This window comes from Furipterus horrens, unplaced genomic scaffold, assembly GCF_987537825.1.
Source record: "Furipterus horrens unplaced genomic scaffold, mFurHor1.1.pri manual_scaffold_9, whole genome shotgun sequence".
Classification (NCBI taxonomy): Eukaryota; Metazoa; Chordata; class Mammalia; order Chiroptera; family Furipteridae; genus Furipterus; species Furipterus horrens.
The window spans coordinates 25,007,857-25,022,683 of NW_028327179.1; the positions used below are offsets into that span (position 1 = coordinate 25,007,857).

The window sequence follows — 14,827 nt, forward strand, 5'->3', positions numbered from 1 at the left end:
ATTTGAGTTCACTGAATCTTCTTCCTAGTCAGATTTGATAATTGAGTCCTTCTAGTGAATTTTTTAGTTCAGTTATTGTTGTTTTCATTTCAGAATTTCTGTTTGGTTCTTCTTTATAGTTTCTGTCTCTTTATTGATATTCTTATTTTGGTCATGTATTGTTTTCCTAATTGTGTTTAGTTGTCTGTACTCTTTTTAATTCATTAACCATCCTTATGATGGCTATTTTGAATTTTTGGTCTGGCAACTCATATGTCTCTTGCTTTAGGGCTGGTTTCAGGAGATTTAAATGGGTCATCTTTGCTTGTTTGTATGTTTTGTTATCTTTTATTGAGATTACAGCATTTGAAAAATCAGCCACGTCTCCCAGACTTTGCAATCCCGTTTCATACAGGGATGACATTCTCTATTCAGCCCTGCTGGAGATTCTGGAGACCTCTCAAACCTACGCTGGGGATGAGTCCTGCCTGGGCGTGTGTGGACTATCCTAATGGAATAGGTTTTGCGATTTGTACCGTGGCGCCGCTGCTGTTACCGTGTGCCATGGTCCTGGAGACCCAGCTAGTGCCTGTCTGTGGTACTGCAGATTCTCGTGCACGTGGCTTGCTTTTGTTCACCGAGACCAAGCTCCCAACCTGGCTCCTGGTTCTTGGCAGTACTTAGTTAGATTCAGGCCAGATTGATACCCACCCCACTGGGCAGCCTACCTAAAAGTCGGAATGTTGGATGTACATTCCTCCGCAGGGAGAAGACGGGGATTGGGTGTTTCCCACAGTCGCACCACACGGAGCCAGGGAGAGGGGCTCTGGAGAGAGAGAACCACGAGTTTTCCTGCCAGGCTGTGATGGGTTTGGTTTTGCGTTAGCCTGGAGTATAAGCACCTCTTAACTGGGTTCCAGATTTTTCACAGAGGCAGTTGGTCCATATATTGCTATTAAATCCAAGTGTCCATGGGGAAAGGAGGGTTGAGGGTTTCCTATTCTTTATTCTTGCACCTCGCTGATATCACCTCCAATAGCTCTAGTTTGAATGAGCTTTGGCTCTGCGTCAGACAATGACTTACCGCTTTACATCTATTACTACTTTAATCTTCACAACACTGACTTAGGTACTGTCATGATCCTCATTTTCTAAGTGAGGAAACCAAAATCTAGAACTAGATTATGGGTTTGGAGTTGTTTGTTTGTTTTTGCTTATCAGCGTTTTCTACAATACACATGCATTACCATTGTAACACATGTAGCTCCCATTTTTCCTTATACACATGTAATTTGTGGGATAAAGCATAATAGGATAGAGCGTAACCATTTTAGATGGCAAAGACTTAATTTGGGCAGAATTCTTGACTTAAGTGAAATTCATTCCCCTAGGAATCCAGAAGTACTCAAGAAAGATACAGAGCTCTTACCCCTCTGCCCCTAAGCTTCCGGCTCCTTCTCCCTCACTCAGCTAGGGAAGAGTGCAGAAACAAGAGCAGACGTTCTTCCCGCTGGCTCGTGGTAGCTGCTTCGCTCTGCTCCCTTCCAGGGCCATCCTTTCAGTTCTGCCTTTTCCACTTTTATTTCCAGCACTTTAAAAAGGAAGAGTTGAAAGCCTTGCAAATATGAGGGAATCTTCCAAGAAGGATGCTTTAAAGAATGAAATGGGTATATGAGACATTTTACTTGCCCCAAATATTAGTTTATGTTGATAATTATTATTGAAGAAGAAACTGCAATAGTACTCATGAAAGGCTGATTAATATAACAAGATACCACTTGATGCCTATTAAATGGGCAAAAATTAAAATCCAACAATAACAGACATTGAAGTTATAATGTAGAGACTTGTGAGCTGTTGCTAGGAGTGTGGGTTGGTGTGAGCATGTAAGAGAGCCATCTGGCAACATCTAGCAACGTCAAAGATGCACACCCTTACAGCCTAGCAGCTCCGCTCCTCCGCAGAACCCTCGCTCTTCAAAGTGTGGTCGTGGGACCAGCAGCGGCAACGCCACCTGTGAGCTGAATACAAACGCAGACCCTCAGGCCCCGTTTCAGACCTACTGAATCATAGACTGCATTTTAACAAGATCCACCGGATGACTGTACATGAACACAGGGGTGCGCAAAAGGAGGATTACAGTTGGGAGTACGAGAAAGAGTTCATTCTTGTTTTTTTATTATTGTATTACTTACTATTACTGTTAGCCTACTTTTGCCCACCCCTGTATATGAGAAACTGTTGCATTTGGAAGAAAGAGACCAGTATAAAACTACATAGTATTGTTTGTAATAGCATTTCTCACAGCCTCTCACTGGCTCTGATCGGGGCTGCGTACCCATCCTGGATCAGTCACGGAATACGCAAAGCCTCTTCTGATATCCTGACCAAACTGATTCAAAGAGCTACCTCCTTTTAACAGCTGTGTAGTATTCCATTGTACCAATGTATCGTAATTTACCTAACCTCTCCTTTGCTGACGGTCATTCAGGTTTCCCCAGCGATTTACTAACACAACCGGTGCAGGATGCCCTTTTTTGGACCTTGCCCACCACATACACACACACAGTTCTTTCTTTACCAACCTCAACGAGCACATGACTGCTGAATTGTGCCTTTTGTGTTTTTAAGGAACTTTCCATCTCACCACCAACATGTCACATTGAATATCCCTGTGACTGCTTTGAGGAAGAGGAGTGGGGAGGGGACTGGAGGCTGCAATGTCTAGACTTTTTCTTCATTGTCTTCTGTTCACCCAATGCAGTCCACCTGTCACTAGAGAGGCTCTATGAAACTTCCCCTAAATTAGGGGGAAAGCTTCAGATGTCCATGGAGGCCCCAGTTGCCTACTAATTTCTCTGGATCTCCTGGGGACAGGGGCACCTGTCCCCTAACCTCTTCTGCCTGTAGCTTCCGCTTTCACCACAACAGTGCAGAACTGGTAAAAACCTTGCCGTTTCCAATTGCCCTTCTCTTGCTATTGTCTAAGGGCCACTATAACTCAGGCCACGAAGAAAGCTACTTCCACAGCCCACAACCTCTACCCTCAAAGAGGTGATGTTACCCCAGGCCAATGCCTGGCTCCTCAGTCCTTGTCTCAGTCCTCTGGCTTTGTGGTGGTCTTGCCTCTCCCACAATGCCCTTATCCTGCCAACCCATCACCCTGAAGCCATGAATCTGCACTTCAGACAAACTGCAGCATCTCTCAGAAGTATGTCCTATGTCCTTTCTGCTTCTGGTGTCTGATTTGTTTTTTTTTTTTTTTTTTTTTTTTATATCACTTTACAATTGTCTCTGGGCTAGCCTCAGTTTTGAAGTCCTAGAACTTAGCTCTAACATGGTCCAGATCTTGACTTAATACCCAATAACATTTCCCATCCTTGTTTTATTGCTGGTAAACAAGCTCTCTCTCCCTTGGCCTGGCAGAAATTTTATTTTTCTCTTTCGCCTTCACATGCTCAGTTGTGCCATAGTAAAACAACACCAATCCCATTTTTAACCCTTACAACAGAGGCCTTCCTCCTCCTCCTCTTCCTCCTCCTCCCTGCCCCCCACGACCAGCACAGGGTGAAAAGAAACTGAAATATTCTCTCTCCAGCCCCTTTTGGATGGGATCCCCACCCTCTCCATCACCATTCTTAGTTCCACAGGGGTCCCCAGTGAAACTCCCAGCCCACTTTGGAATACAGTCTTCCCTCAGACCACAACATTTGCTGATCTTTTAGAAAAAAAAAAAAACATTCCTTTACTGGCACTTGATAAACTGAATGAACTTATAACTTCAGCATTGCTTCTAAAGGACTTTGTAAATGCTGTACTATTGGCATTAGTAAACGTAATTGTTTTAGAGACTCCGTTTTACCAGCAGCAGCCTCGAAACAGAAGCAAGAATGGCCTACAAGTTATACTCATACACCCTAACCTTCTGATTATTTTGGTTCTCCAAAACCTAATTTTTTCCCTAGATGTGTGTACATTATTTATCCTTTATCCTGTGACAGTAGCACTTTATTTCAGCACAGCTCCCTAAATCCCATTTAAGCAAGCGATTTAGATGAAAGCAGTGCACAAGGAAACTTGAAGCAAAATTACTAAGTAATGTTTGAAGCAGAAGAGACACCAGCTGGCCTCCTTACCAAATTTAGAAGGTGGAACTGATATACAAGAGTCTGCTGATTGCATTGATTTGGGGGGGTCAATTACATTTATGGCATTCAATGACAGGAATGACAGAAGCCAGGAAGACCCTGCTCTCGCTCATGCTGGTGAAAGCATCATGGTGGTTCATCACAGTTCAGTCATGGGATGTCTAATCCTCACCCATTCTTCTTCCTGCAATATTTCAAATAATGTGCCACAGGCGAAGTAAGTTAACTTAGTGGCTGGCTTTCTGGGCTCCCTGTTTCCTGCATAATTGGTGGACTAATTATGTTTCATTTGGGTATCAGAGAAGACTGTAGGACATTTATCTGCTCAGTAGACAGTGAGTTGATTTGGATTTGTTTCCCTGTCAAGAAAGCCGGTAGTTAATGGGCGTCCCGAAAGGGGCTGGGCACAGCCCAGCCCACGGTCTCCTTCTGCCATTTTCTCCTGCGTGTGAGGCGCTGGGCTGGTGTCTGATGAGCGAACAAAGGCAGAAGGGGCTTGGTTCTGGTGTTGCCAAGCAACGAGTTTCAGGTAGAACTTAACGTGTCAAAGCTACAGTGTCTGTGAGTGGCAGTGGTTGGGAGACTTGCTGTAGGGCGACCCAGACGCCGCCTTGCTTTTGTACACTCCTATGAGTAGTTGTTTTTTTGGCCCTTGACTCAAATATAATTTTTACTCAACGTTGCTTCCAGGGAGAGGCTAGCAACCAGGGTCCGAGTCAGGGCTCCTAATTCTGGGGAAGTCGCGAACTTCTTTGGAAATATAGTAAAAGCGTACAGAGCCATTGCTCAGACGCACATGTTCCTAAAATTTGGGGTAAAATTGGGAGGATAGGATACCCAATGAAGACCTCTGGGCGCCGAGGGAACGGGGCGTGGAAGGGCACGTCGACTTGCTCCCCGGGCCTAAGCCCTTTCCGAAGGGTTCAGAATATTTCATTAAATCAGTTACGGATGGTGCGAAAAGCGCTGTCTTCGAAGAAAGGTAAGACACGAAAACACAATACAACACAAGACTTTAAAGGTAAGATGTATTTTTCTTTTCTTAGAATTGGAACTTGGTCCTGAAAGGTGTCGCAGGATGCTGGCTCCCCCCGACGCACTCTCCCGCCCTTTCAGCCTTGGGATAGTCGCATTGTGGCTTTCACACCTGCTGCCTCTTCTTGAGGACAGTCTGTGTGCATTACCACAATAGGTCTAATGAAATATCCCAAACCAAAAATGAGGGCTCGGGGTCGGGTAAATGTGAATGGACTTCCACTAACCACGGGATGTCATAGTTGACATTCTGTGGAGACTCACTAAATGTAGTGATTAGAAAATAAACGATGAGTGGACAGGTTAATTGAGGGAAAAATGTGTAATGAACTGTGTCAAAGAAACAGTTATTTAGCTACCTGCAGCAAGTGAATGCTTCTGGCATTAGTAAGTGTGAAGGCCCAAAGCTGTCTTCAAAAGATGACTTGAATTTCTTGAGCTGTGTCATTCCCCAACGGATTTAAAGCTTTAGAATAAGAGAATGCTATTAATCCCTACTTGAGGGATCTGGTTCAGCTATCTGCTGCCTTTTCTCTTTGGTTTTATTAAGTAGTTTTAGAGTTGGGAGATCAGTTTTCATAAGGAGTATATTTCCCATCACTCCACTTGTTATTACACTTAATGGAATATCTCCAATTCAGTGAGAAACAAGGTGAATTATCTTAGACCCCACTAGAAAATGGTGAGTAGTTGAGACAGTTCAAGTGATAACTGGAGACAGAAAGGATAGTCTTGTTGGCTCATTTTGGTGATTATGAAACATTAGTAATATGCTCGTAATAGAGAAACTCAAATGCATTATTCCCATGTGAATTCCCTTTATAATCTCCCCCTGAAAGATCCATGGGTATGTGTTTTCCGAAAGGGAAGACTGAAATAGATTTCAGCATCTATTCAAGGACAGAAGGTGGAATCTAATTGTTTATGCTCAACAGACTTTTTCATACACTCCCCATCTTTCAGAGGTTATTACTATATCGGGCCCAGTGGGAAAGCCAAGACTGAGAAAGAGAGCTTTTGATCCTGAAGGAATTCATGATTTAGGATATATGCCTTCCATCCACTCCACCATCAAGCAGTTATTCACTTAATAAGCCTATGTCAGCTGAACTTAGCAACACATCATTATTTTTCTAGAGCTAACAGTCCCCTCAATCTTGTTAAACAGAAATGCAGTTAGGCCATTATGCGATCTGTTGATATTACACTGAACTATGTAAGTCAGAATGAAGAGTTTTGTGACTTTCCGTAAGTGGAAGTGTTGGATCTTTGCATAATGTGTGTATGGAATAAGCAAAATATAATGATGTTTTCAGAGGTTTAAAAGATGAATTGCCGGTAAAATTGTTTTGTTTTATTGTTTATTCCAGGTCGTGCCAGACGTGGGCGCAATGCCTCGAGCCAGAGAGACTCATCCAGCTTGTCCCAATCTACAGGGTGCGCGGGCCGCCGAGAGCAAGGGAAGTCATCTTCCGGTTCTTCCGATTCCGGAGCTTCAACTGACGGGAACGGGGCATTTGGAGCACCTCAGAACCCATTTGCTTCTTCACCCAGCTCTTACGCACCGAAAGACGAAAACGAATTCCTGTAAGTGAAAGCCCTCAGAAAAGTTACCCATTCGCTTGCTTTTCGAAAAGAAGTAATACATTACCTAAAAATCGGAATAAGCAGAAAGTACCCATGATCCTATCCCTCAGAGGTAACCACGTTTTGCGCGCATATATACATGTAATATAATGGGTATAATACATATCGTACTAGATCTTATTTCGCTTAAAAATGCGTCATCTTTCCGTATCAGTACAGTGTCTTCTCAGAGCTCAGTGTGCTTTTTCCACTTTGTTGATAACGCTGTATTGTGAATAGCTTTGTAAGGTAGTCCTGCTTAATTAAATCTGTTGTAAGTTATGAGACCTTTAAAAAGGATGAGGTAATTTAAAGCAACTTGTGATCTTAGAGGTCACATATCATCTCCTATTTTTCTTTCTAAAACTTTTACTTCATTTGCCTCATTCAAATTGGTTGCATTTGGTTTCCTTCGTTATTGTAGAGTAAATTCCTTATCATTTCTCGAGAACATCTGTAGTAGAATTTGTGACTGGTACCAAAACGGTGCCTGGCTCTCTGTAACTACCCTCGGCTCCTGGCTTCTAGGACAGAACATCAATATAGGTATTTGTTGGTCTTTTACTTCCATAAATTAGAAGTCGGTCAGTAGTAAACATTTTGAGCCATGTACCATAAACTACTGACGTTTCAAAAGAAGAAAAGAAACAAATGAACCCGTTCTTCCTATATTTGATGTTACAGAAACCCTAAATTGAGTATAGATTCTCTGTAGTATCTGTGATTTTATTAATCATAGCATTCTGGACGGCATAGGAGGGGATTGAATTTAGAGCAGATACTATCCACAGCTTTGCCAACCAATGAACTGCATGGCTGTGGGTCTCTTCACCCGTTTGCAAAATGTGAGAATTAGACAAAATGTTCTCTAAAAATGTGATGTTTCTATATTACGGAGTGCTTCCTGTCTTTCCCAGTTAAATACTCATTGATGTGGATGGTAATGAACAAAAACCATTAAAGTTGTGTTGTGTATTTTATTATATCTTAGTTCTTTAATCTATGTATGACACAGTTGTTCTCAATGAAATGAATTAGCGAATGGTTCCGTGTACTGCAAAAGCAAAATTATGAACTTCTTTAATATTGTATCTATCACATGAAATGTAGTTTATAGTTCTGTAACTTCTGCTTTAAAGGACACTTGAGAAAACATAACGAGAAACCTAAAATTATATATTTACTACGATTTAACATTTCAATCATTGAAAATGAGAAAAAGATAAATTTTAATAAGCAGATGAAAACTATTTTCTTTTTCTTTGTCAGGGACGAAATGGGAAAAGATGTGGTCGTTTGGGAGTCCTCTGGTCAGTGGCCGTTCTCCGTTTTTTCACCAGAGGGAAACGTATCTTGCCTTTCAGGTAACTGAGAAATTGTACATTTTTAAACTACGTTTTACAACTCTGATTCTCTAAAAGCGAGACCCTGCCAAATAAAGAAATGAACCACGAACTTAGCTGTAGTTAGGAGAGGTTGGACATTCTTTAAAGTGCCTGAGCATTGCAGCAGAACTTCATGATTCGGAGATTGAGGTTGAAAGGTATAGTTCTTTTAAGATATGTGGTTCTCATGAGAAAATAGTAACATCAGGACCCACCACAGTTCTAATTCTGTAAGCCCAAGCAGAGGCTCTACTCTCTTGGCTCTCCATAGGTACCCCTTCAGAACCTCTTGGCTGCCTGCGGTGAATAGAAGAGTCATATCCTGCCTGCCACGAAGGCCTTAGCTGTCTGATTCTGCTTGCTCTTTCTTCCCTGTCTTTCCTTTTAAGGGTAGTTGTTTTTCATAAAGCATGTGAAGGCCTATCCTGGAGATAATGTTTGAAGGTCAGGAGCTTTAGCTGGGCTGCAGGGATAACACTTCTGTAGAATACTCCTTCCCTTCCCATTTTCTTTTGTCTAGAGTTTCTAAAGCTCCTTCTGGGCTGCAACCTAAACTGCCACACTGCTAAGCCCACCTGGCTGGTCCTGAGTGAATAGCAGGCTCCTAGCGGATGACAGTCCTTGCACTCCCTCAGAACTCTGGCATCTGTACTCTGTCTCAGCTCTGCCTGCTCATTCTCTGCAAGCATTTGCATCACACCACTCCTCAGTTGCTTCAGTACTCATTCAACAGATCCTCACCGAATTTCTTTAGTGCCAGGCCCTATTCTAAGTGCTGGGGATATGTTGGTGAGCAAGATAGGCAAGATCCCTCCCTTATGAAGCTTATGTTCTTGAGGGAAGGAGACAATAAGTAAAACAAGGAAATAAGAGAACTCCAGCTGGTGATTTTTCTGTAAAGAAAATAAAGAAGTATTAGCCTTGTAAAATCAGTTCAGCATTGAACCTAATACCTGTCGAATGCCCTAAAGCAGTTCCTCCCAAGTGTGGGACGTAGATCCCTATGTCGGGTTGCCGGATAAAATATGGGGTGCCCAGTGAAGCTTCAATTTTAGGTAAACAAAGAATAATGTTTTAGCATATGAATAACCCATGTAACATTGGTGACATATTTATGCTACAAGTGTGTGTGTCTGAAATTCAAATTGAACTGGGCATCCTGTATTATTATTTGCTCAATTTGGCAACCCTGTTCCTGAGACCCTTGCAGGAGCTGTACGAGTTCAAAAATCTTTTCATAATAATCCTAATGCACGAGTTGCCATTTTCACTGTGTTGACATTTGCACAGTTGAAGCAAAAAAATCGATGAGTAAAGCCCCTTATATCTTAGTGTAAATCAAGCTAGAAACAATAAACCGTAGTCACAAAGTCTAACAGTAGTCAATGAAAAAGGTTAATGTCCTTTTGGCTTAAGATTATGTCCGAAATGAAATGGTAGAAGTTTTTAATTTTATGAGATCTTGACCTCTGAGTGCAAACCATTTTTACTATACTGTGTGACCAAATGGGAAGCACACACAGAGTTGTTTCTGCCACATAATCAAGCGTGATGGGTGTTTGAAGGGAAAGTCCTGGTGTGCTCGTTTGACTTGGGAGCTGAACCAGCCACTTTTTTCCCCCACAGAACAGTGGCTAATGAAAGAATAAGTGGCAACTACGGTTATTTTGACTTAAGTATTTGGTGACGCTTTCTTTAAAAATAAATGAAGGGAGCCCGTTACTTCATAGAGAACAACTGACAATGATAAAATGCAAGCTTTCAAGTGAATATTAGATGATGGAGAAATTTTTTTCTCATGTGAGCTTGATAACTTCTCGATACATAAAGTCTCTTCTGATGAGATGGATAGTGACATTAACAAATATGAATATTTTGATATTGTAAAAGACCATTTGGCCGTGTTTGGGAGTTCTCGATAACTCAGTGAACCAGTATTTTCCAAATATTTAATCTGTAATGTTGCAAAATTATACATACCTAAAAAGTCCATTCGAAGTGCAAAATTATCCAGTGAATTGAATGTGATAGTACAAAAAGTTTGAGTCGACATTGGAGCTAAACTTTTAGAAACTACCACCTGTCAAGTTCTGGTGTGACGTCAAAGAAGAATATTCCAAACTATCTGAAAAGGCCGTTAACATCATTCTTTTCCAGCTCCATATCTGTGCAAGAACAGGTTTTCGTCCTATACTACACCCAGGCGGTATATTGCAACAGACTCAATGCATCTGATTATTTCCTGAGGTTAAATCCTAGCAATGCTATTAAGATCAGAAGGTGTGAACATTTCTGTGGCAATTGATGCTTAATGACAATTTTCCTCCTGTAAGAGTTGTACATTTTTAGTCCCCTCAATGGCAGTTTAGGAGACTGTCCACTTCACCACATTTTTTCTTTTATTTTATTAAAAGATTTCTTGTATTTATTTTTGGGGGGGTGGGCGGATAGAAGAGGGAAACATCAATGTGTGAGAGAAATATCAATTGGCTGCCTCTCACACATGCCCCAACTGGGGACCAGGCCTGTAGTCCAGGCATGTTCCCCGATTGGGAATCGAACTGGCGACCTTTCACTCTGTGGGACAATGCCCGACAAGCTGAGCCACGCTGGTCAGAGCCACTTAACCAAATTCTTTTTCTTTTTTTTTTTTTAATTATTTCTTTGTTTGTTTGTTTATTTATTTACTTTTGGAGAAAGAGAGGGAGAGAAACATCACTGTGTGGTTGCCTCTCACTCGCGCCCCCAACTGGGGACCTGACATGCAACCTAGTCATGTGCCCTGAGTGGGAATCCAACCAGCAACACTTGGTTCGCAGGCCAATGCTCAGTCCCACCGAGCTTCGCCAAATTCTTAAAGCCAATAAATAATATTCACTTTTAATTTTTGCCAGTCTGATGAGTAAAGGCTTTTATCTTGATTTTCAGTTGTATTTTTAAATTGCACTTTTTTACTTCATTTATTTATTGGCTATTTGAAAATTTTGTGAGTTGGCTGTTTGTTGTTTTTGCTCATATTAACTTATTCTTCTCAGTGATTTGTAAGAACTCTTAATATGTTAACATTAGTTCTTCTCCTGTCATGTCGCCATTCTGGATTTCCCAGCTTATCATCTGCGTTTTAATTTTGCTTATTATAGTTTGACATAGAGAGTATTTTTCTACATAGAAATTTGAATGTATACGTAGTCAACTTTCTTTTTCTGTTAGTTCTTCCTCTCCATTTATATTTAGAAAAAGAATTTCCCCTTCAAAGATAATAACCAACTACATTTTATTCTAATTTTTTCCTTATGATTATGAAAATTTTCTAATATCAACATTAGTGCACTTTCTTGTCTCGCCCCTTTAGCTTTACTATTCTATCAAAAATATTGGCATTTATTTTAAAGATTCCAATTGATTTCTCACTTCAGGTTTCACTGACATTTCACCAGAGGAGCTGAGACTTGAATACCATAACTGCTTAGCCATTAACAACTTACAACATTATGTAAGTTTGTTTCCTATTCATCTACCTCAATAACAGATTAGCTGTGAATTACTACCTTCTCCATATTTAGAGGCTTGCCTGTTTTGGTAAAGTGGGTGAGGTCTACAGTTTTTTCAAGACAAGGCTATTTTTATTTTCTAAATTATTTTATTTGAAATTGATTGGTTATCTAAAATGGTGATAATATATTTTGACTGTACTAACTAGGAATGTCATTATTTTATTACAAATTATCCAACAATCAGTCCCAGAAATCAAACCCTTTCATCAGTTGGCAAACATTTATAGAGCATCTCTTAGGTGCAGATACTGTGGTGAATGTTAGAAAAATAAAGTGAAATAAAGCAGTCGATTATATAGATTAACATTCTCACATGTCAAATATCAAAAATTAAAAAGCTCAGCTTGAGGAAGTTTGTGCTAAAGGAAATGACAAACTCTTTTGTTGTTGTCTACAGTCATGATCATGCGTTTTAACTGGCACACACGCTCTTCTCCCACCCAAATACAACTAACTGTGTGCCGCCAGGTACTTGTGCTTCTGAACCGGGTGATTCAAGGAGCTGGAGAACAGGCAGAGGGGACTAGGCTGGAATATCTTTGGCAAACAGGGGCGGGTCAATGCGAACTTTACAAGTGATGGGCCGTAAAAATGTTTCATAAACTTTCTGTAATTTTGGCAAAGATGTGAAGTTGTTTGAGAGATGAAAATAAACACTCGATATTGACTCATCATTTTTCTGTCTTCTCTCTCCAGCTAAATTCCATCCAACAGTTAATAAATCAGTGGAGGAATAGGGTAAATGAACTGAAAAGTCTAAGCACAGCACCTAAAACAGGTTTGGTGAGTACCTGAAAGTTTGCTGAAGGGAAGGAAGTGTCTCTCTTATGTATTGCTTTTTTTGCAAGAATTTTACTTTCAAGTTGGAAAGCAAACTTAAAATTTTCTGTCAAGCCCTGGCTGGTATGGATGTTTCTCTCCCTCTCTTTCTCCCTCCGTTCCTCTCTCTCTATTTATTTAAAAATAAATAAAATCTTTAAGAAAAAATGTATATCGGCCTATAGATACTGAAATGTATTATTAAAAATTATTTTTCTCATTTTAATATGTATTCATTGAAATTTAGAAAACAAAAATTTTTAAAGATTTTATTTACTTTTTAGAGAGAGGAGAAGGGAGAGAAACATCAGTGTGCAAGAGAGAGATTGGTCAGTTGCCTCTTACATGCCCCCTACCTGGGTATCTGGCCCACAATCGAGGCACGTGCCCTGACCAGGAATCGAACCGGCAACCATTTGGTTTTCAGGCTGGCACTCAATCCACTGAGCCACACTAGCCAGGGCTAGGAAAAATTTAAAAGCATAACTAAAATTAAAACCATAATTCATCAGCAATTGACTCTTAATCTTTGAGGTTGGTGTACTTTTTTCTGTCTGTATTCATATTGTGGGCATTTTTCTATGTTAAACATTTCACGTTTTTAAGCACATATTTTAAATTTTAAATTTGGCTCTAAAGTACATATATAGAAAGGTACTTGAGAATTATTCATCAAGTACTTTATTATTTGCCCTTTCTTATAGCTCTCTGATATAAAGAATGGAATAAATCAAGCAACCTCTACGTTTGGATTTGGGAGTAGGCAAACAGCAGCATTTGGGCCACCAGGTAAGTGATAAAGTAATGCAGGAGTTCACTGATTTTGAAAAATAGGATTTTATAGGTTTCAAGTTGTAAAACCTGAAGGTATGTTAAGCACCATTTTAAGTCAGCCTTGCAAATTCTACAGCCTTCCATAATGGAGCTTGAGAGAATTTGATTCATCAAGCCTTAGTGAAAGGGGGGCCAGAATGGGCTGGGCTGTTCTCTGAAAGGCCCTATGGCTCAAGCTTTAGAAGTATATTTTAGGAGTGGCTTTTCAAGACTTTTATAGCTGTGGTAGCAGCACCTTTGAGGACTTTCTTGTCACTGTATAACAGCATAGTGTCCTCCGCAAGTGACAGCTCCAGTGAGATGGGGGGCGGGGCATGGACAAGCCAGAAGTGTAAGAGCACTCGCTAATCCCTGAGGCTTTTCAAAGCCGCCTCATTGAGTGAAGGTAAATCACGGGGCAAGTGAGGTCGGTGTAGCAGGAAGACAGTGGGTTTGTTCTAGCTTCTCGTTTTTACTTTTCTCCCTTGTAATCTCTTTCCAACATCCAAACATGGCGGGAATAAGGGGAAAATGAGGGGGGAAAAAGTGGGGATTAACATGGCCACATTTCTGACTGTAATAGGTTTTTTTTTCTTTTTCTGGTTTATTTGTAGGTTTTCCAGTGAATAACAGCATGAGTGATAATGCTCAAAATTTTAGTTTTAAAACAAGCTCTGGATTTGCCAGTGCCCCTTCTGGAAGCCCTTCTGTGTTCGGGAACACGCCCGCATTTGGAGCTGTTCCCTTTCCCGGTCCTGCCGTCACTACTTCTACTCCGGTGCCTGGATTTGGGAAACCTGAAATCACATCTGCTGCTTCGTTTTCATTCAAAACCCCAGCAGCTGCAGGTTTTGGCTCGCCTGGGTTTCCAGGCTTCCCAGCTCCCATGGCAGCAGGCCCTGCTGGAGCTGCGGGGGCCCCAGCCGTCACAAACAGCAGGTCGGTGGCTGGCTTTGGAAATCCAGGCTCACAATCTCACACTACTGTTTCCAAGTCATTCAGTGACAGTTTTGCAAATAGCAGCACATCTACCTCTCTTCCTGTCTCAAATAGTAGCATGACAACAGTTAACGAATTATTCACGCCCAAGCATCAACTAACGGCAGAAGAACTAGAGCAGTTTCAGTCCAAGAAATTTACTCTGGGGAAAATTCCACTGAAGCCACCACCTATGGAATTTCTGAATATCTGAAAGAACAATTTTAAATAAAGAATGACTTATGAAATTATTTTGAGTGGTTCATATAAAAGAGCAGATACATACACGTGTGTATCATATATACATATTTATTTATAAGGAATAGAGCTTTCAATAAACTGAGGAGTTTGAAATCCATCATTTTTTCTTGAGCTTGACTATTTTTTTTTTCCTGTGGCCTAAAGTTTAATAATTATTTTTAACACACCTACTCCGTGGTGCAGGGGGAGGGACAAGAAGCAGGGGTGCCAAAAACATTTACTTTATCCT

General features: G+C 40.9%; 1 protein-coding gene across 1 annotated transcript; it reads left to right on the top strand.

Annotated features, from left to right (window-relative positions):
• The first annotated feature begins 4,967 nt into the window (after window positions 1-4,967).
• Window positions 4,968-14,551, top strand: LOC150001464 (nucleoporin NUP42-like). Its single transcript, XM_090286877.1, has 5 exons — window positions 4,968-5,109; window positions 6,533-6,599; window positions 8,058-8,136; window positions 13,251-13,335; window positions 13,974-14,551. Exons 1-5 carry the CDS (start codon window positions 4,968-4,970, stop codon window positions 14,549-14,551), a joined length of 951 nt encoding a protein of 316 aa, XP_090143003.1.
• The last annotated feature ends 276 nt before the right edge of the window (window positions 14,552-14,827 follow it).

Coding starts and splice junctions, on each gene's coding strand:
- LOC150001464 (XM_090286877.1), top strand. CDS start 4,968: ATGAAGACCTCTGGGCGCCGAGGGAACGGGGCGTGGAAGGGCACGTCG. Junction 5,110..6,532: donor AGCGCTGTCTTCGAAGAAAG/GTAAGACACGAA, acceptor TGTTTATTCCAG/GTCGTGCCAGACGTGGGCGC. Junction 6,600..8,057: donor AGCTTGTCCCAATCTACAGG/GTGCGCGGGCCG, acceptor TTTCTTTGTCAG/GGACGAAATGGGAAAAGATG.